The 20,072-nt window shown below is 44.0% G+C and overlaps 1 protein-coding gene across 2 annotated transcripts in view; it reads right to left on the bottom strand.

The window, feature by feature from the left end:
* Positions 1-20,072, bottom strand: part of nphp1 (nephronophthisis 1) — a 123,088-nt gene that overhangs the window by 38,342 nt on the left and 64,674 nt on the right. For both annotated transcript variants that reach the window (XM_067985080.1, XM_067985081.1), the window contains exons 12-14: positions 17,189-17,263; positions 1,865-1,975; positions 1,425-1,507 (exon numbers count right to left, since the gene is read on the bottom strand). In XM_067985080.1, the coding sequence (XP_067841181.1) occupies positions 1,425-1,507; positions 1,865-1,975; positions 17,189-17,263 (269 nt within the window). The remainder of the gene's footprint in view (positions 1-1,424; positions 1,508-1,864; positions 1,976-17,188; positions 17,264-20,072) is intronic.

The raw sequence follows: 20,072 nt of genomic DNA on the forward strand, positions 1-20,072 counted from the left end.
CTCAATGACTGAGCCTCCACAGCCCTGTGGGGTAGAGAATTCCAAAGATTCACCACCCTCTGAGTGAAGAAATTTCTCCTCATCTCAGTCCTAAATGGCCTATCCCTTATTCTGAGACTGTGACCCCTGGTTCTAGACTCCCCAGCCAGGGGAAACATCCTCCTTGCGTCTACCCTGTTGAGCCCTGTAAGAATTTTGTATGTTTCAATGAGATCACCTTTCATCCTTTTAAACTCTAGAGAATACAGGCCTAGTCTACTCAATCTCTCCACATACGACAATCCCGCCATCCCAGGAATCAGTCTGGTGAACCTTCATTGCACTCCCTCTATGGTAAGTACATCCTTTCTTAGGTAGGGAGACCAAAATTGTACACAATACTCCAGGTGTGGTCTCACCAACGCCCTATATAATTGCAATAAGACATCTTTACTCCTGTACTCAAATACTCTTGTAATAAAGCCCAACATACCATTTGCCTTCCTAATTGCTTGCTACACCTGCATGTTAGCTTTCAGTAACTCATGTACAAGGACAACCAGATCCCTTTGAACGTCAATATTTCCCAATCTCTCACCATTTAAAAAATATTCTGCATTTCTGTTTTTCCTCCCAAAGTGGATAACTTCACATTTTTCCACATTATATTCCATCTGCCATGATCTTGCCCACTCACTTAGCCTGTCTATATCCCCTTGAAGCCTCTTTGCATCCTCCTCACAACTCACATTCCCACCTAGTTTTGTGTCATCAGCAAACTTGGAAATATTACATTTCATCCAAATCATTGATATAGATTGTGAATAGCTGGGGCCCAAGCACCGATCCCTGTGGTACCCCACTAGTCACAGTCTGCCAACCTGAAATTTTATCTCAATCTTTTAATCTTATTCTCTCTTTATTTCACTTTCTCTATGTCATTTTATAATTCCCTTATTGGGCACATCCGGGTTTTTAGTTTGCTCCGTTTGTCTACGAACTGCACTTCCTGGTTCTCACAGCATGGCTTGCTTCAAGCTGATTGGCTGAGAAGCCTTAGAGATCCTTTCACCACTCACACAGCCCGGGAAAGTACGCTGATGTTTTTTGAAGTCGTAGTTCAAGGAAGTTGCCGCCAAAAAGAACGCGGTAACATAGTGGGTGAATTTAAATCTAATGAGTGGCGAGCGCAGCTGGTTCGCTACTCAGAGCAATTTCCGGCCATTATTAATCACATGGGCAACATATTCAATTAGGGCAAAAAGCAAAAAAAACCAACTCTTTCAGATCTTAAGGGAGATGGCTCACGTACGGGAAATGTTGTCAGGACGTTGAAGAAAGCAGTGCTAAAGAATCCAAACCTCCAACAAACACGTATAAAGTTAAGATTTAGTTTCAGTTTTCCATTGATTGGGAGGATCTGTTTTACAAAAGCATTCACTTACCTGTGGGGAACAGCAACTCCATTAACAGCAAACAGCTGCAGAAAAGCCCAGCCACAGCTTAACTCCCCTTGGTGTCCAGTTGACTAGGATGTGAAAGAGGTTCAATTAAAAAACATGCAGAATACAAGAGTAAAAGATTTTCTGTTCAACCTTGCAGCTTTATTCAAGCTCAAACATAACAGGGTAGAACTATAAAAGCATTGCACAATACATCAAAATTAATTAAAATGGAAGAAAATTGAACCTCCCGTGAAGCCATATGAAAAGAATTTCTGCACTGATATTTCATTAAGTAGACTATTCACTTAAGTGAGATCTGCTGTATTTCAAAATGAACAAAAATTTAATTGAATAAAAATGTGTTGCTATATTGCAATCTGATAGTTTGCAACTCCAGAACAATTTGTAAATTATCAACAAGCTTTTCATAAACAACTTACATTACGAATATAGGTAACACCCAGTTCAAATAGAATACCGATACCCGAAGACTGGGAATTTGACCTAACAAAACAATCACCATCCAGCAGGCTAGGAAGAATGCCAGTAACCTGCAACATTACAGAAAAATAAATAAATATAAATAAAATCTTTAATTTACAGCAACTATAGATCAATAGTCCTATTTATGGAAAAACAAAATGCATGCAATAAGGTGTCACCTGTCAGGTGCCATTTACAATCAGTTTTAAACAAGGTTAATTATCTTGCTTTATAAACCAGAGATGAGCACAAAGCTATGTCCCAACATAACACTGGCTTTGGAAATCTAGCTGAATATTCAATCTTGATAGTAGATGTGAAGTTGGAAGGAATAGAAACATTTTCAATGCACTACAAATTCAAGAGCTATGGACAGAACCAATGCGCAGATGTTAAGAAACTGACACATAAATATCTCAAACGATGGTTTAAAATTCATTCGCACATTGTAAAAGTAAATTAGATTGTCAACCTCATTATTCTCCACATACCACAGGTATGGCCTAATCATAAAATTATACAGCACAGAAGGCGGCCATTCGGCCCATCGTGCCTATGCCAGCTCTTTGAAAGAGCTATCCAATTAGTCCCACTCCCCTGTTCTTTCCCCATAGCCCTGCAAATTTTTCCACTTCAAGTATTTATCCAATTCCCTTTTAAAAGTTATTACTGAATCTGCTTCCACCACCCTTTCAGGCAGTGCACTTCAGATCATAACAACTCGCTGCGTAAAAACATTTTTCTTCATGTCGTCTCAGGTTCTTTTGCCAATTACCTTAAATCTGTGTCCTCTGGTCACCAGCCCTTCTGCCACTGGAAACAGTTTTTCTTTATTTACTCTATCAAAACCCTTCATGATTTTGAACACCTCCATCAAATTTCTCCTTAACCTTTTCTGCTCTAAGGAGAACAACCCCAGATTCTCGAGTCTCTCCACATATTACTAGCTTTGGAAATTTCAGGCCTTTCTTACCCAGTATGTTAAAAGCCCAACAAGAGAGGAAGCACTGCTGGATCTAGTAATGGGAAATGAACCAGAACAAATAAGAGATGTACCGGAACATCTAGGCAATCACCATCACAACATAATAAGATTTAAGATAAAGATTGAGAAGGACATAAGACAAAGACCTAAGTAACAAATTGGAAAAAAGCTGAATTTATGGGGATGAGAATGGAACTAGGGAAAATATACTGGAAAAATATACTGACAACAAAGAAATAGAACAGCAGTGGGGAATATTTGAAACGGTGATCAACAGAGTCCAGGAGAAATATATCCCACCAAAAAGCATGAACAAACTAGCCAGTAATGACACACCATGGATGAATAAAGAAATAAGGGCAAAATTGAAACTAACGAAAAAGGCATACACTAAGTACATAGACAGCAAAGGGAGAGGATGACAAAAGGGAATACGAAAAGGTTAGGAAAGAAGTCAAAAAAACAATTAGGAAGGCAAAGAGAAACTACGAAATTAAATTATCAAAGAATATAAAAAGAAATAGTAAAGTATTCTACAGACACATAAATAATAAAAGAAAAATTAGGATAGGTATGGGGCCACTAAGGATGCACACGATAAACTCACAATTAATGACAGCGAAATGGCAGAAATATTAAATAATTACTTTGCCTCAGTATTTACCAGGGAGACTAACATGGTGGGCATGACATTAGAAGAAAAGATCAAAAAAGATATGAAGACATATAAGATAGAAGATCGATAAGTTTGATAAACTAATCAAACTTAGAGAGGATAAAACCCCTGATCCGGATAGATTGCATCTTACATATTAAAAGAAGTTAGGGAAAAGATAGCAAAGGCACTATTATGTATATATAAAAATTCATTGGAAAAGGGAATAGTGCCAGAGGACTGGCGGACACCTAAAGTGATTCCTATATTGAAAAAGGGAGATAGAACAAGTCCAGAGAACTATAGACCAATTAGCTTAACATTGGTAGTCAGAAAGATAATGGAATCTTTACTCAAATAGAAAAACATCTAGAAAACAAAAATATAATAAAGAATAATCAGCATAGGTTTTAAAAGGGAAGGTCATGCTTGATCAAACTTGCTGAATTCTTTGAAGTAATAAAAAGGATAGACAAGGGTAATGCAGTAGATGTAATATATTTGGATTTTCAAAAGGCCTTCGATAAGGTACAACATAGTAGACTCATGACTAAGATCAGGGGAGTTAGGGGACAGGTAGCAGAATGGATAGCAAGCTGGCTGCAAAACCCAAAACAGAGAGTAGGGGTTAAAGGTAGTTACTCAGACTGGCAAAAGATGGGAAGTGGTGTTCCACAGGGATCGGTGCTGGGACCACTGTTGGTTCACCGTTTACATTAATGATATGGACTTAGAAATCGGAAGTACAGTTTCAAAATTTGCGGACGACACCAAATTGGGAGACATAGTTAATACTAAGGAGGACTGAGACAAAATACAGGAAAACATTAATAAACTTGCAGAATAGGCGTGTAATTGGTAAATGAATTTCAATATCGATAAGTGTGAGGTGGTACATTTTGGTAGGAAGAATAAGGAGGCCACATACTCCATGGAAAATAAGAGTCTAAATGTGGTAGAGGAGCACAGGGTACAGAAACACAAATCGCTAAAAGTAGCGACGCAGGTTGATAAGGCCATTAAAAAAGCAAACAAAGCACTGAGATTCATTTCTAAGGGGATAGAATTGAAAAGTAGGGAAGTTATGTAAACCTTGTATAGAAACCTTGGTTAGACCACACTTGGAGTACTGTGAACAGTTCTGGTCTCCATATTATAAAAAGGATATAGAGGCACTGGAGAAAGCGCAAAAAAGATTTACTAGGATGATACCAGAACTGAGATGTTATACCTATCAGGAAAGATTGAACAGGCTAGGGCTCTTTCCTCTAAAGGGGTGACCTGATAGAGGTCCTTAAGGTTATGAAAGAGTTTGATAGGGTCGACGTAGAGAAGATTTTTCCACTTGCGGGGGAGATCAGAACTAGGGGCCATAAATATAAGATAGTCATTAATCAATCCAATAGGAAATTCAGGAGATACCTCTTCACCCAAAGAGTGGCTAGAATGTGGAACTCGCTACCATAAGGAGTAGTTGAGACGACTAGCATGGATGCATTTAAAGGGAAGCTAGATAAACACAAGATGGAGAAAGGAATAGAAGGATATGCTGATAGGGTTAGATGAAGAAGAGTAGCAGAAGGCTCGTGTGGAGCATAAACACCGCCTTGGGCCAGTTGGGATCTTGTGTACAAAATGGCTGCATAACAACACTTCAAAGTAATTCAGTGTATGTGAAACACTGTGACATTTCTGAAATGTGGGATGGTATATAAAAACATACTTTGGACTCATACTCTACCTAAATGATAAGCAAATACTATCTAAGAACAGGAATAGGATATTTGGTTCATCAAGCTTTGTCTGCAATCTTGTTAGTCACGGTAACTACTTTTTAAATTCCAATTCCCCGCCCTTTCTCTATAATCATTAAACACCCTTACTTCCCAAGTATTTATTCTCGTTATGAACACTTCAGTTGATTCTGTGTCTGTCACCTTCTGGAGCAGTACATTCCACATTTTCAAACTTGTTGCGTGAAGAAATTTTTTCTGGATTTCCTTGCAACTGGTTTAACTTGAACTCTACTATAATCACCGTGTTCTGGATCCAACCTTGAATTCTTTTCAGAGAATAACCCGAACCATCCAGACTCTAAAGCACAATTGCATCACACACCTGCAGGCACTGGCAAAACCACCACTATTGTACCAGACATGAGCACAGACAGATTTATGTGCACGTCCATAACCTAGTGTGCCACCAGCACAAGAGCACTCAAAGTAGCTGAAGACAGTTTGGAAGGGTCGGTAAGGGGGTCAAAGGCATCTGGACTCAAAGCCCAAACAGTGCGTGCTAGTACAGAAATCAGTGGGATCATCCTAAAACTGTTGGTAGTGAAACACCAGTGACACATGCACAGTTTTACGTTCATCATGCACACCAGGTTGGGAAAGAAGATGGGCAGGATAAAGACATCCAACTCAGAAACCTCCATGTCGGAGCTGAATACCCGTATCTCAGAGATGACCACCTCTGACAACCATAATGTGCATGCAATCTAACTACAGACCGAGTCCACTGCACTAGTGTCCCAAACCAAACGATGGGAGTCACTTCCAACCCATCACACTCCAATTCTTGCAATACAACAGCTGCAAGAAGCTTTTCCAGAAAGCATAAGAAAGGAATGGGGACTTGATAAAGTGCTATTGGAGTCCACATATACTGCTGCATGTTGTACCTGGCACACTCCTGGATTCAGCATTATGGGATTGTCCATTCCATTCCTTACTGCTACAGCTTGATACCAGCTTTGGCCTCTTCTTCCTACCTTTATCAGTTTTGTATTGTGTTTAGCGGTGAAGAAACAGTAGACCGTACGGATTTGCTTCATAAACAGAAACAGTGAACTCAGCGGCTGCTACTAACACTACTGAGCGCCACACTAAAAGGCACTATGAGTATCAAATACTAGCTTAACCCAGGGTCTGTCAATCTTAATAAACTAATAAATGGAACAACTGCTGGATTGTGCTTCTTAGTTTACAAAACTCTTGCTAACCTGAACAAACAACATAATCCAACACTGCACAACAACCAGCAGCTTAGCTTTGCTCATTGTCAACTCTTTGCACTCTATGATTAAAAATAATGCCTTACTGAAGCCAAACAACTACATTGCAATGTAGCAATATAATGGATATCATCATACAAGTGTTAACACGATCTCCATTAGAGTAGCTGTGCTGGAGGTCTTTTTTCTACCAGAGGCTAGTTCACCAGTCAAGCTAGTTGATTGCAGCTAGGCTTTTGGAAGCAACAGAAAGGTTGAGGAGGGATAATGCAATGTGGTCACATTCACAGAATGTCATTGGTGATTTTGACCAGGGCAGTCTCAGTGCTATGGGTAGCATGGAAGCCAGAGTAAAGAGATTTGAACAGAGATAGTGGGAGAGGTGGGCACGGCATAGGGTTGCAATAACATGTTCCAGAATCAGTATAAGTTGGTTGGTGTGACTGGGGTTATTTGCGAAGGCATTTGATGTACGACACATTTCAACTTTAGCGAGGAATAACCTCCCTAAACCTCACTGTTCTCCCTCTCCTCCTTTAAGGTCTCCTTAAAACCTACTTCTTTGGCCAAACTTTTGGTCACCTGTTCTAATGTCTCCTTTTTTGGCTCGGTTTCAATCTTTATCCAATTACGTGCCTGTGAAGCATCTTGGGAAGTTTTGCTACATTAAAGGTGCTATATGAATCCAACTTATTGTTATTGTTAACATATACAAAGCCTGTAAGCTTTTGAGGAAATATCCAAAGAAACAAGTGAAAAGAGACAACACTTTTACAACAAAAAGCATTGGACAGTTACTCTCAACAATGCATCAACTTAAAGTGCTAACACTGTCGTATATCAATCATTGCTCCCATCTAAATGAAAGCAACAAAGGGTATCCAGTAGAACACTCCTCCTGACTCCCCAAAGCCTTTCCACCATCTACAAGGCACAAGTCAGGAGTGTGATGGAATATTCTCCACTTGCCTGGATGAGTGCAGCTCCCACAATACTCAAGCAGCTCAACAACATCCAGAACAAAGCAACCCACTTGATTGACATCCCATCCACCACCTTAAACATTCACACCCTTCACCACTGTCACACCGTGGGGGCAGTGTGTGCCATCCACAAGATGCACTGCAGCAACTCGCCAAGGATTCTTCGACAGCACCTCCCAAACCCGCGACCTCTAACACCCAGAAGGACAAAGGCAGAAGGCGCATTGGACCACCACCACCTGCACGTTCCCCTCCAAGTCACACACTATCTTGACGTGGAAATATATTGCCCTTTCTTCATCGTCACTGGGTCAAAATTCTGGAACTCCCTACTTAACAGCACTGTGGGAGAACCTTCAGCACACTGACTGCAGCAGTTCAAGGCGGCAGCTCAAGGGCAATTAGGGATGGGCAATAAATGCTAGCCTTGCCAGCGACGCCCACATCCCACGAATGAATAAAAGTGATTAGTCTTGCCTAATTTCCGGGAACATTGCCTAATTTTAATTATTCTGTGATGCAATGGCGATTGTTGATTTAATTGATATTACACGATAGTTTTTGGAAATTATGCAACACTGATGAAAGTCTAGGCAGTAAAACTAGTGAAGTAAAATACATGTTTCTGCATTGCCTAATTGACTTAAATAATATAGTTGCATTTATATAGCATCTGATCAAGTCATCTAAAAATCTCAAACTACTTCATAGAATTATCCATTCTTGGAGTGCAGTGACCGTCGCTATTTAGGCAAACGCTGTTCTTTTGCTGGCATTGGTTAAAGCCAGCTTAGGTTTTGTCAAACTCAGTGAGTGTCTCAGCCTGCAGACCAAGCTCAAAGTACACAGGGCTGTCATATTGATGACCCTGCTTTATGCCTCTGAAACTTGGACAACATATGCATGCCACATTAAGAAACTGAATCACTTTCACCTAAGCTGCCTGAGACAACTAATGAAGATCAAATGGCAAGACAAGATTGCTGACAGTGCAGTTTTTAAAAAAGCTGACATGCCAAGCATAGATGCTCTGTTCATGAAGGCACAGCTAAGATGGTCAGGTCATGTGGTACGAACGTCTGATGAACGAATCCCGATGGTGATCTTTTATGGCGCATTGACAAATATAAAGTGACCTCATGGTGTACAGCAAGCGATATAAAGACTACTTAAAAGCGACTTAAACAATGCAAAATAGAGGTCCATAAGTGGGAATAACTTGCTCAAGATAAGAAAGCATGGCAAAAAACCATTCATTCATGGGATGTGGGCGTCCCTGGCAGTGCCAGCATTTATTGCCCATCCCTAATTACCCTAGAGAAGGTGGTGGTGAGCCGCCTTCTTGAACCGTTGCAGTCTGTGTGGTGAAGGTTCTCCCACAGTACTGTTAGGTAAGAAGTTCCAGGATTTTGACCCAGCGACAATGGCCTCCTTCCGTGCTGTAACCTTTTTATGATTCTATGATATTTCCAAGTCGGGATGGTGTGTGACTTGGAGGGGAACGTGCAGGTGGTGATGTTCCCATGCGCCTGTTGCCCTTGTCCTTCTAGGTGGCAGAAGTCACGGGTTTGGGAGGTGTTGTCGAAGAAGCCTTGGTGAGTTGCTGCAGTGCATCTTGTAGATGGTACACACCGCAGCCATGGCGCAACGGCGGTGGAGGGAGTGAATGTTTAAGATGGTGGATGGGGTGCCAATCAAGCGGGCTGCTTTGTCCTGGATGGTGTCGAGCTTCTTGAGTGTTGTTGGAGCTGCACTCATCCAGGCAAGTGGAGAGTATTCCATCAAACTCCTGACTTGTGCCTTGTAGATGGTGGAAAGACTTTGGAGAATCAGGAGGTGAGTCACTCACCACAGAATACCCACCTCTGACCTGCTCTTGTAGCCACAGTATTTATGTGGCTGGTCCAGTCAAGTTTCTGGTCAATGGTGACCCCCAGAAGGTTGATGTTGGGGCATTCGGCGATGGTAATGCCGTTGAATGTCAAGGAGAGGTGGTTAGACTCTCTCAGGTTGGAGATGGTCATTGCCTGGCACTTGTCCCGTGCGAATGTTATTTGCTACTTATCAGCCCAAGCCTGGATGTTGCCCAGGTCTTGCTGCATGCGGGCTCGGACTGCTTCATTATCTGAGGTTTTGCGAATAGAGCTGAACACTGTGCAATCATCAGCGAACATCCCCACTTCTGGCCTTATGATGGAGGGAAGGTCATTAATGAAGCAGCTGAAGTGGTTGGGCCTAGGCCACTGCCATGAGGAACTCCTGCAGCAATGTCCTGGGGCTGAGATGATTCACCTCCAACAACCACAACATCTTCCTTTGTGCTAGGTATGACTCCAGCCAATGGAGAGTTTTCCCCGATTCCCATTGACTTCAATTTTACTAGGGCTCCTTGATGCCACACTCGGTCAAATGCTGCCTTGATGTCAAGGGCAGTCACTCTCACCTCACCATTGGAATTCAGCTCTTTTGTCCATGCTTGGAGCAAGGTTGTAATGAGGTATGGAGCCGAGTAGTCCTGGCAGAACCCAAACTGAGCATTGGTGAGCAGGTTATTGGTGAGAAAGTGTCGCTTGATAGCACTGTCGACTGGTGCTAAATGTAAACAACTTCCATCACTTTGCTGATGATTGAAAGTAGACTAATGGAGCGGTAACTGTCCTGCTTTTTGTGGACAGGAAATACCTGGGCAATTTTCCACTTTGTCGGGTAGATGTCAGTGTTGTAGCTGTACTGGAACAACTTGGTCTTCAGCACTAAAGCCAGGATGTTGTCAGGGCCCATGGCCTTTGCTGTATCCAGTGCACTCAGCCGATTCTTGATATCACATGGAGTGAATCGAATTGGCTGCAGGCTAGCTTCTGTGATGGTGGGGATTTTGGGAGGAGGCCGAGCTGGATCATCCACTTGGCACTTTTGGCTGAAGATGGTTGCAAACACTTCAGCCTTGCCTTTTGCACTCACGTGTTGGGCTCTGCCGTCGTTGAGGATGATAAGGCACATCATATTGCTGGTGCTGAATGTAAACCCCAGCTGAGGAAGTCTCGCCTGAAAAGTCAAAATCCCCAACCTGGTGTATCTGGGATCCACTGCTCAATCTGCGGACGCTCATTCCTAACAAAAATCAGTCTCATCAGTCATCGAAGAGCTCACTGCAAAAAATTAGATGATGTTTTCGCTGTCTTCTTCAATGTTGAAGGATGAATGATCAGATCATTGGTTAAGGATGGAATGTTGGCTAGCACACTGGGAGAGCTCCCTGCTCTTCTTCACACTGCCATAGGATTTTCAACGTCCACCTGAACAAGTAGACTGGACTCAGTTTAATATCTCATCTGCCAATTCATAACCCCTCATTACTACATTGGATAGCTGCATAACAATGATGCAAAATATTCATCTGAAAAGAGTAAACTGTGATCCACAATAAAGTATGTGCTTCAGATAAAAATATACAGAATCATAGAAATTTAAGGCACAGTTGGAGACCATTTGGCTCATTGCGTCTGTGCCGGCCGAAAAAGAGCTAGCCAGCCGTACCCCACTTTCCAGCTCTTGGTCCGTAGCCTTGTATGTTACGGCACTTCAAGTGCACATCCAAGCACTTTCTAAATGCAATGAGGGTTCCTGCTTCTACCACCCTCTCATGCAGTGAGTTCTAGACCCCCACTGGGTGAAAACATTTTTCCTCAGCTCCCCTCTAATCCTTCTACCAATTACTTTAAATCTATCCCCCCTGGTTATTGACCCCTCTGCTAAGGGAAAATGGTCCTTCCTCTATCTAGGCCCTTCATAATTTTATACACCTCAATTAAATCTTCCCTCAGCCTCCTCTGTTCCAAAGAAAACAACCTCAGCCTATCCAACTTTCCTCATAGCTAAACTTCTCCAGTCCTGGCAATGTTCTCGTAAATCTCCTCTGTACCCTCTCTAGTGCAATCACATCTTTCCTGTAATGTGGTGACCAGAACTGTATGCAGTACTCTAGCTGTGGCATAGAAACATAGAAAATAGGAGCAAAAGTAGGCCAATCGGCTCTTCGGGCCTGTTCCGCCATTCAAAATGATCATGGCTGATCGTCTAACTCAGTACCCTGTTCCCACTTTTTCCCCGTATCCCTTGATCCCTTTAGCATTAAGAAATATATCTAGCTCCTTCTTGAATACATCTAATGACTTGGCCTCCACTGCCTTCTGTGGTGGAGAATTCCACAGGTTCACCACCCTCTGAGTGATGAAATTTCTCCTCATCTCGGTTCTAAATGGCATTCCCCATATCCCGAGACTGTGACCCCTGGTTCTGGACTCCCCAGCCATCGGGAACATCCTCCCTGCATCTAGTCTGTCTAGTCCTGTTAGAATTTTATATGTTTCGATGAGATCACCTCACATTCTTCTAAACTCTAGTGAATATAGGCCTAGTCGTCCCAATCTCTCCTCAAACATCAGACCTGCCATCCCATTAACATCGAGCGGGAGGAGGTATTGGCGGTTTTAGCAGGCCTAAAAATGGATAAATCCCCAGGCCCGGACGAAATGTATCCCAGGCTACTGTGTGAGGCAAAGGAGGAGATTGCGGGGGCTCTGACACATATATTCAGAACCTCTCTGGCCACAGGGGATGTGCCAGAGGACTGGAGAACCGCTAATGTAGTACCATTATTTAAGAAGGGGAGTAGGGAAAAACCGGGGAACTACAGGCCAGTGAGCCTAACATCAGTGGTAGGAAAATTATTGGAAAAAATTCTGAAGGACAAAATTAGTCTCCACTTGGAGAAGCAAGGATTAATCAGGGATAGTCAACATGGCTTTGTCAAGGGAAGATCATGTCTGACTAATTTGATTGAATTTTTTGAGGGGGTGACTAGGCGTGTGGATGAGGGTAACGCAGTGGATGTGGTATACATGGATTTCAGTAAGGCCTTCGATAAAGTCCCCCACAGGAGACTGGTCAAGAAGGTACGAGCCCATGGAATCCAGGGTGCCTTGGCACTTTGGATACAAAACTGGCTTAGTGGCAGAAGGCAGAGGGTGATGGTCGAAGGTTGTTTTTGTGACTGGAAGCCTGTGGCCAGTGGGGTACCACAGGGATCGGTGCTGGGTCCCTTGCTGTTTGTGGTCTACATTAACGACTTGGATATGAATGTAAAAGGTATGATCAGTAAGTTCGCTGATGATACAAAAATTGGTAGGGTGGTAAATAGCGAGGAGGATAGCCTCAGTCTGCAGGACGATATAGATGGGTTGGTCAGATGGGCGGAACAGTGGCAAATGGAATTTAACCCGGAAAAGTGCAAGGTGATGCACTTTGGAGGGACTAACAAGGCAAGGGAATACACAATGAATGGGAGGACCCAAGGCAAGACAGAGGGTCAGAGGGATCTTGGTGTGCAAGTTCACAGATCCCTGAAGGCGGCGGAACAGGTAGGTAAGGTGGTAAAGAAGGTATATGGGATACTTGCCTTTATTATCCGATTTTACAACACCAAGTTATAGTCCAGCAATTTTATTTTAAATTCACAAGCTTTCGGAGATTTTCTCCTTCCTCAGGCAAATGTTTCAAGATCTTGAAACATTTGCCTGAGGAAGGAGAAAATCTCCGAAAGCTTGTGAATTTAAAATAAAATTGCTGGACTATAACTTGGTGTTGTAAAATTGTTTACATTTATTATCCGAGGCATAGAATATAAGAGCAAGGAGGTTATGATGGAGCTGTATAAAACACTGGTTAGGCCACAGCTGGAGTACTGTGTGCAGTTCTGGTCGCCACACTACAGGAAGGATGTGATCGCTTTGGAGAGGGTGCAGAGGAGATTCACCAGGATGTTACCAGGGCTGGAGCGCTTCAGCTATGAAGAGAGACTGGGAAGATTGGGTTTGTTTTCCTTGGAGCAGAGGAGGCTGAGGGGGGACATGATTGAGGTGTACAAAATTATGAGGGGCACAGATAGGATGGATACTAAGGAGCTTTTTCCCTTCGTTGAGGGTTCTATAACAAGGGGACATATATTCAAGGTAAAAGGCGGGAGGTTTAGAGGGGATTTGAGAAAGAACTTTTTCACCCAGAGGGTGGTTGGAGTCTGGAACTCACTGCCTGAAAGGGTTGTGGAGGCAGGAACCCTCACAACATTCAAGAAGCATTTGGATGAGCACTTGAAATGCCATAGCATACAAGGCTACGGACCAAATGCTGGAATATGGGATTAGAGTAGACAGGGCTTGATGGCCGGCGCGGACACGATGGGCCAAAGGGCCTCTATCCGTGCTGTATAACTCTATGACTCTATAACTCTATGAATCAGTCTGGTAAACCTTTGTTGCACTCCCTCCATGGCAAGGACATCCTTCCTCAGATAAGGAGACCAAAACTGCACACAATACTCCAGATGAGGTCTCACCAAGGCCCTGTACAACTGCAGTAAGACATCCCTGCTCCTGTACTCAAATCCTCTTGCAATGAAGGCCAACATGCCATTCACCTTCCTAACTGCTTGCTGCACCTGAATGCCTTACCAATGTTTTATACAGTTCTAGCATAACCTCCCTACTTTTATATTCTATACCTCGGCTAATAAAGGAAAGTATCCCCTATGTCTTCTCAACCACCTTAGTTACCTGCTCTGCTACCTTCAGGGATCTGTGGGCATACATTCCAAGGTCCCTCTGTTCCTCTACACCTCTCAGTACCCTCCCATTTATTATTTATTCCCTTGCCTTGTTTGCCCTCCCCATATGCATTACTTTACACTTCTTCGGATTGAATTCCATTTGCCACCTTTCTGCCCACCTGACGAGCCCATTGATATCTTCCTGCAGTCTACAGCTTTCCTCCTCATCAACCACATGGCCAATTTTAGTACCATCTGCAAACTTGTTAATCATGCCCCCTACATTTTAGTCTAAATCATTGATATATACCACAAAAAGCAAGGAACCTCGTACTGAGCCCTGCAGAACCCCACTGGAAGTGGTCTTCCAGTCACAAATACACCCGACCATTACCCTTTGCTTCCTGCCATTGAGCCAATTTTGGATCCAATTTGCCACTTTCCCTTAGATCCCATGGGCTTTTATTTTTCTGACCAGTCTGCCATGTGGTACCTTGTCAAATGCCTTGCTAAAATCCAGGTCGACTACATCAAGCGAGCTTCCCTCATCGACCCTCCTCATTACCTCTTCAAAAAATTCGATCAAGTTAGTCAGACATGACTTTCCCTTAACAAATCCATGCTGAGTGTCGTTGATTAATCCATGCCTTTCTAAATGACAATTAATAGTGTCCACGAGAATTGTTTCTAATAATTTGCCTACCACTGAGGTTACGCTGACTGGCCTGTAATTACTCGGTCTATCCCTTTCTCTCTTTTTAAACAACGGTACATTAGCAGCCTTCCAGCACCACACCTGTAGCCAGAGAGGATTGGAAAATAATGGTCAGAGCCTCTGCTATTTCCTCCCTTGCTTCTCTTAACACCCTGGCATACATTTCATCCGGGCCTGGCGATTTATCTACTTTCAAAGATGCTAATCCCCTTAATATTTCCTCCTTCACTATGTTTATCCCATCCAATACTTCACACTCCTCCTCTTTAACTACAATGTCTGCATTGTCCCTCTCTTTTGTGAAGACAAATAGGTCATCTTTTTGATCTCTAATATGCCCTACTCTTTCCTTAGTTATCCTCTTGCTCTGTATGTATTTATAATACTTCTTTGGGTTTTCCTTGATTTTACTTGCCAATAATTTTTCATGCCCTCTCTTTGCTTTCCTAATTTCCTTTTTAATTTCACCCCTGCATTTTCTATACTCCCCTAGGCTTTCTGCAGTATTGAGTTCTTGGTATCTGACATAAGCTTCCCTTTTTTTTTCTATGACTTCTCTGTGTCATAATCATAATCTTCAAAGCTGTGAACATTTGCCCTGTGGGAAAACACTTGCTGTCCAATCAGCATCTCCACACTCAGCCAAGAAACCAGCTTTTAACAGCTTTACAAAATTCATAAAGCAAGAAATCTATGTAAAGTTTGGGCTTGCATATAATTGTCTGATAATGTCATGTATAGCCTCAGCTGTTGATTAAATAATGGTTACTAATGGATTTCAGGCTTCTTAAGATTCAGAATTAGGTAACAACCCAATATTTGGCAAGTCTGATAACAGGCTGGGTATTCTGCGGCGAGTGACTCACCTCCTGACTCCCCAAAAGCCTTTCCACCATCTACAAGGCACAAGTCAGGAGTGTGATGGAATATTCTCCACTTGCCTGAATGAGTGCAGCTCCAACAACACTCAAGAAGCTCGACACCATCCAGGACAAAGCAGCCCGTTTGATTGGCACCCCATTCACCACCCTAAACATTCACTCCCTTCACCAGCGGCGCACTGTGGCTGCAGTGTGTACCATCCACAGGATGCACTGCAGCAACTTGCCAAGGCTTTTTCGACAGCACCTCCCAAACCCATGACTTCCACCACCTAGAAGGACAAGGGCAGCAGGCACACGGGAATAACACCACCTGCACATGCCCCTCCAAGTCGCACACCATCCCGACTTAGAAATATATTGCCGTTCCTTCATCGTCGCTGGGTCAAAATCCTGGAACTCCCTACCTAACAGCACTGTGGGGGAACCTTCACCACACGGACTGCAGCGGTTCAAGAAGGTGGCTCACCACCACCTTCTCAAGGGCAATTAGGGATGGGCAATAAATGCTGGCCTTGCCAGCGACGCCCAAATCCCATGAACGAATAAAAAAAATCTTAAAATTAGTTGTTAGACAAGGTGGTGGATGATACACGTGTTCACTAAAACAATGACATCTCTAACATCCAATTCAGGGGAGGACAAATATAGCAAATTCCTATCGAACCCCAAAAGGCAATCAAAGAGAGTTCCAGGAAACATGTCAGGCCACAATCCCACCTACCTTTCGTATGCTGTAATATCAGCCACAGCTAGGAACTTGTCCAGCTCTCTTTAGAACACTTGCAGTGAATCTGCACTTACTACTACCAATGCAATCACACTGCAAGTTCAGCCTTGATTCCAGCTTTGCACAAACGCTAACTTGTAAATTGGATGTCAAGGTCCAAGTTGGCGCCAAAGCGTAGCAGAGTTAGACTCCCTTCTCTAGGGAGTTTTACACTCTACGATCAGGTGTCAGGTCAGGCCCTGACTCTGGATTTGGGCTACATTTACATTATAACTGTAGCATTGCTGTGAAGCAGAACTGCTTCACACCAACACTACAGTTGTAGCGTGAATGCAGCCTTAAACAGTGGCATGAACAAGACCATAGAAACATACTGGACAGCGATAATTATTTCAGAGACAAACCTCGGAAGGTGAATCCCTTGATAACTTTTTCTCTGGTGTACTTACTGAAATCAATTTTACATAGAAACAACACAGCAACAAGTCGTTTGGCACAATCAGTCCATGTTGGTGTTTATCCTCCACATAAGCAGCAGTCCCAATCCCTTGTGTTTGCCCTGTTCCTATATACCTTTATTCCCTTTTCCTTCAACCACCAATCTAACCTATTCTTAAATATTAACATAGTCTCTGTTTCACCACTAACTCTGGTAGTACATTCCACAGCCTCACAACCCTGTGTTAAAAAAAGTAGTGGAGAATAAACCTACTCTTGGAGAAAAGGTCCATGTTTTGGGATTCTTCGGTTGCCAAGTTGCTCTGATTGTATGTATATTGCTGAGAACCTGAAAAACAGTAACAATAAAGGTAATAAGTACTAACTATAGTGTGTAATATGAAAACATCACTGCTGCTTTGTCTTATTCCTTGCTTTCCCCATTATATCTTTGTACAAATACACGAAAATGATGGACTGGAAAAAGATCAACTGATTCATCAATCATCATGGTGCAACTGAGCATCGTGATCCCCAGTGCCTCCCACCCATCAACATAATCTCCTGGGAGAGGCAAAAAGAGAGAAGAAACCCGAGGCCAATTCAGGGGGGGACAAATATAGCAAATTCCTCTCAAACCCCCAAAGGCAATCAAAGGGAGTTCCAGGAAACATGATAGGCCATGATCCCACCACAGCTAGGAACTAGTCCAGCTCTCTTTAGGACACTTGCAGTGAATCTGCACTCACTGCTTAAGCAGGCAACCTCTTCCAAAGGTCAATGATCCTCCGTGAAAAGCTTCCCGACATCTAACCAGTTCTATGCTTGACGTAACTTACGTTCTCCCTAACCTATCTTACTCAAATAGTTTATCCACATGGACACACTCTAGTTCCTTCATTATTTTAAAGACATCAAATCTTCCCGAAGTCTAAGCTTTTCTGGAGTAAAAAGCCCCAGCTCTCTAAAACCTATTATGGTAACTCAAGGGGCATGATTTTGACTCCGAACCGGGAAGGGGGCGGGTGCTATCAAGCGGCACTTACTCACCAATAACCTGCTCACCGATGCTCAGTTTGGGTTCCGCCAGGACCACTCGGCTCCAGACCTCATTACAGCCTTGGTCCAAACATGGACAAAAGAGCTGAATTCCAGAGGTAAGGTGAGAGTGACTGCCCTTGATATCAAGGCAGCATTTGACCGAGTGTGGCACCAAGGAGCCCTAGTAAAATTGAGGTCAATGGGAATCAGGGGGAAAGCTCTCCAGTGGCTGGAGTCATACCTAGCACAAAGGAAGATGGTAGTGGTTGTTGGAGGCCAATCATCTCAGCCCCAGGACATTGCTGCAGGAGATCCTCAGGGCTAGTCCTCGGCCCAACCATCTTCAGCTGCTTCATCAATGACCTTCCCTCCATCATAAGGTCAGAAATGGGGATGTTCGCTGATGATTGCACAGTGTTCAGTTCCATTCGCAAACCCTCAAATAATGAAACAGTCCGAGCCCGCATGCAGCAAGACCTGGACAACATCCAGGCTTGGGCTCATAGGTGGCAAGTAACATTCGCGCCAGATAAGTGCCAGGCAATGACCATCTCCAACAAGAGAGAGTCTAACCACCTCCCCTTGACATTCAACGGCATTACCATCGCCGAATCCCCCACTATCAACATCCTGGGGGTCACCATTGACCAGAAACTTAACTGGACCAGCCATATAAATACTGTGGCTACGAGAGCAGGTCAGAGGCTGGGTATTCTGTGGCGAGTGACTCACCTCCTGACTCCCCAAAGCCTTTCCACCATCTACAAGGCACAAGTCAGGAGTGTGATGGAATACTCTCCACTTGCTTGGATAGTGCAGCTCCAACAACACTCAAGAAGCTCGACACCATCCAAGATAAAGCAGCCCGCTTGATTGGCACCCCATCCACCACCCTAAATATTCACTCCCTTCACCACCGGCGCACTGTGGCTGCAGTGTGTACCATCCACAGGATGCACTGCAGCAACTCGCCAAGGCTTCTTCCACAGCACCTCCCAAACCCGCGACCTCTACCACCTAGAAGGACAAGAGCAGCAGGCACATGGGAATAACACCACCTGCACGTTCCCCTCCAAGTCACACACCATCCCGACTTGGAAATATATCGCCGTTCCTTCATCGTCGCTGGGTCAAAATCCTGGAACTCCCTTCCTAATAGCACTGTGGGAGAAACGTCACCACACGGACTGCAGCGGTTCAAGAAGGCGGCTCACCACCACCACCTTCTCAAGGGCAATTAGGGATGGGCAATAAAATGCTGGCCTCGCCAGCGACGTCCACATCCTGTGAACGAATAAAAAAAAAAATTGTGGACTGGAAACCTGTAAGTAAGGGTTTCCCAGACTTCCTTACGATTTTGAGGTAAGGATGTCTTTTATTTTTTTTGTCGGTTTGCCATCCAACTGACCTGGTCCCAGTCGGACAGAAGACCAGCCAGGGAGAGGATGTGTTCAGGTAAGTCTTCAGGTAAGTCACTGTTTGTATAGATTGGGGGTGGGGGGGGGTCATTGGGGGAGGGGTACCGGGATCGGGGGTCATCAAGGGGGTCAGTGATCGTTGGGGGGGTCGGGGTCAGGGGTCAGCGTGGGAGTCCGCGATCATTGGTGGGGGGGGTGGAAATCGGGGTTGGAGGTCCGCGATCATTGCGGGGTGGGGGGGTAGGCTTTTTGGGCCTTTGGGGAAGCATTCCTGCTCCTCCGGTCCCACAAGCTGTGCCAGAAGGGCACTCACCTGTTAGGAGGCGAGAAGGCCTGAGACTTTCATGTGGCATGAAAGTGAAAGCATGGGAATCCCAGCCCCGCGAGGTTGAAATCAGAAATTGTGGGAAAATGGAGGCCCGCAGCCTCTTTGAAAGGTTTTAAGCCCAACCCATCTCCTGGGAGCGGGTTGGTCGCCCGCCGCTCGTCCCGCCCCGGTGAAAACTGGAAATGGAGGCGGGTTGGGGGCAGCTCTGAAATGGTTGTGATTTTAAATGCCCCCCGCCCCCAACCCACCCGTTTTTCACTTTTAAAATCGTGCCCAAGGTCTTTAAGCTAGGTATCAATCTAGTAGCTTTCCTCTGAACTTTTTCCAGGGCCTCTATGTGACCCACAATGTGAGGGGACCAAAACTGAACA

Source organism: Heptranchias perlo, chromosome 5 (genome assembly GCF_035084215.1).
Source record: "Heptranchias perlo isolate sHepPer1 chromosome 5, sHepPer1.hap1, whole genome shotgun sequence".
In the NCBI taxonomy this organism is placed as follows: Eukaryota; Metazoa; Chordata; class Chondrichthyes; order Hexanchiformes; family Hexanchidae; genus Heptranchias; species Heptranchias perlo.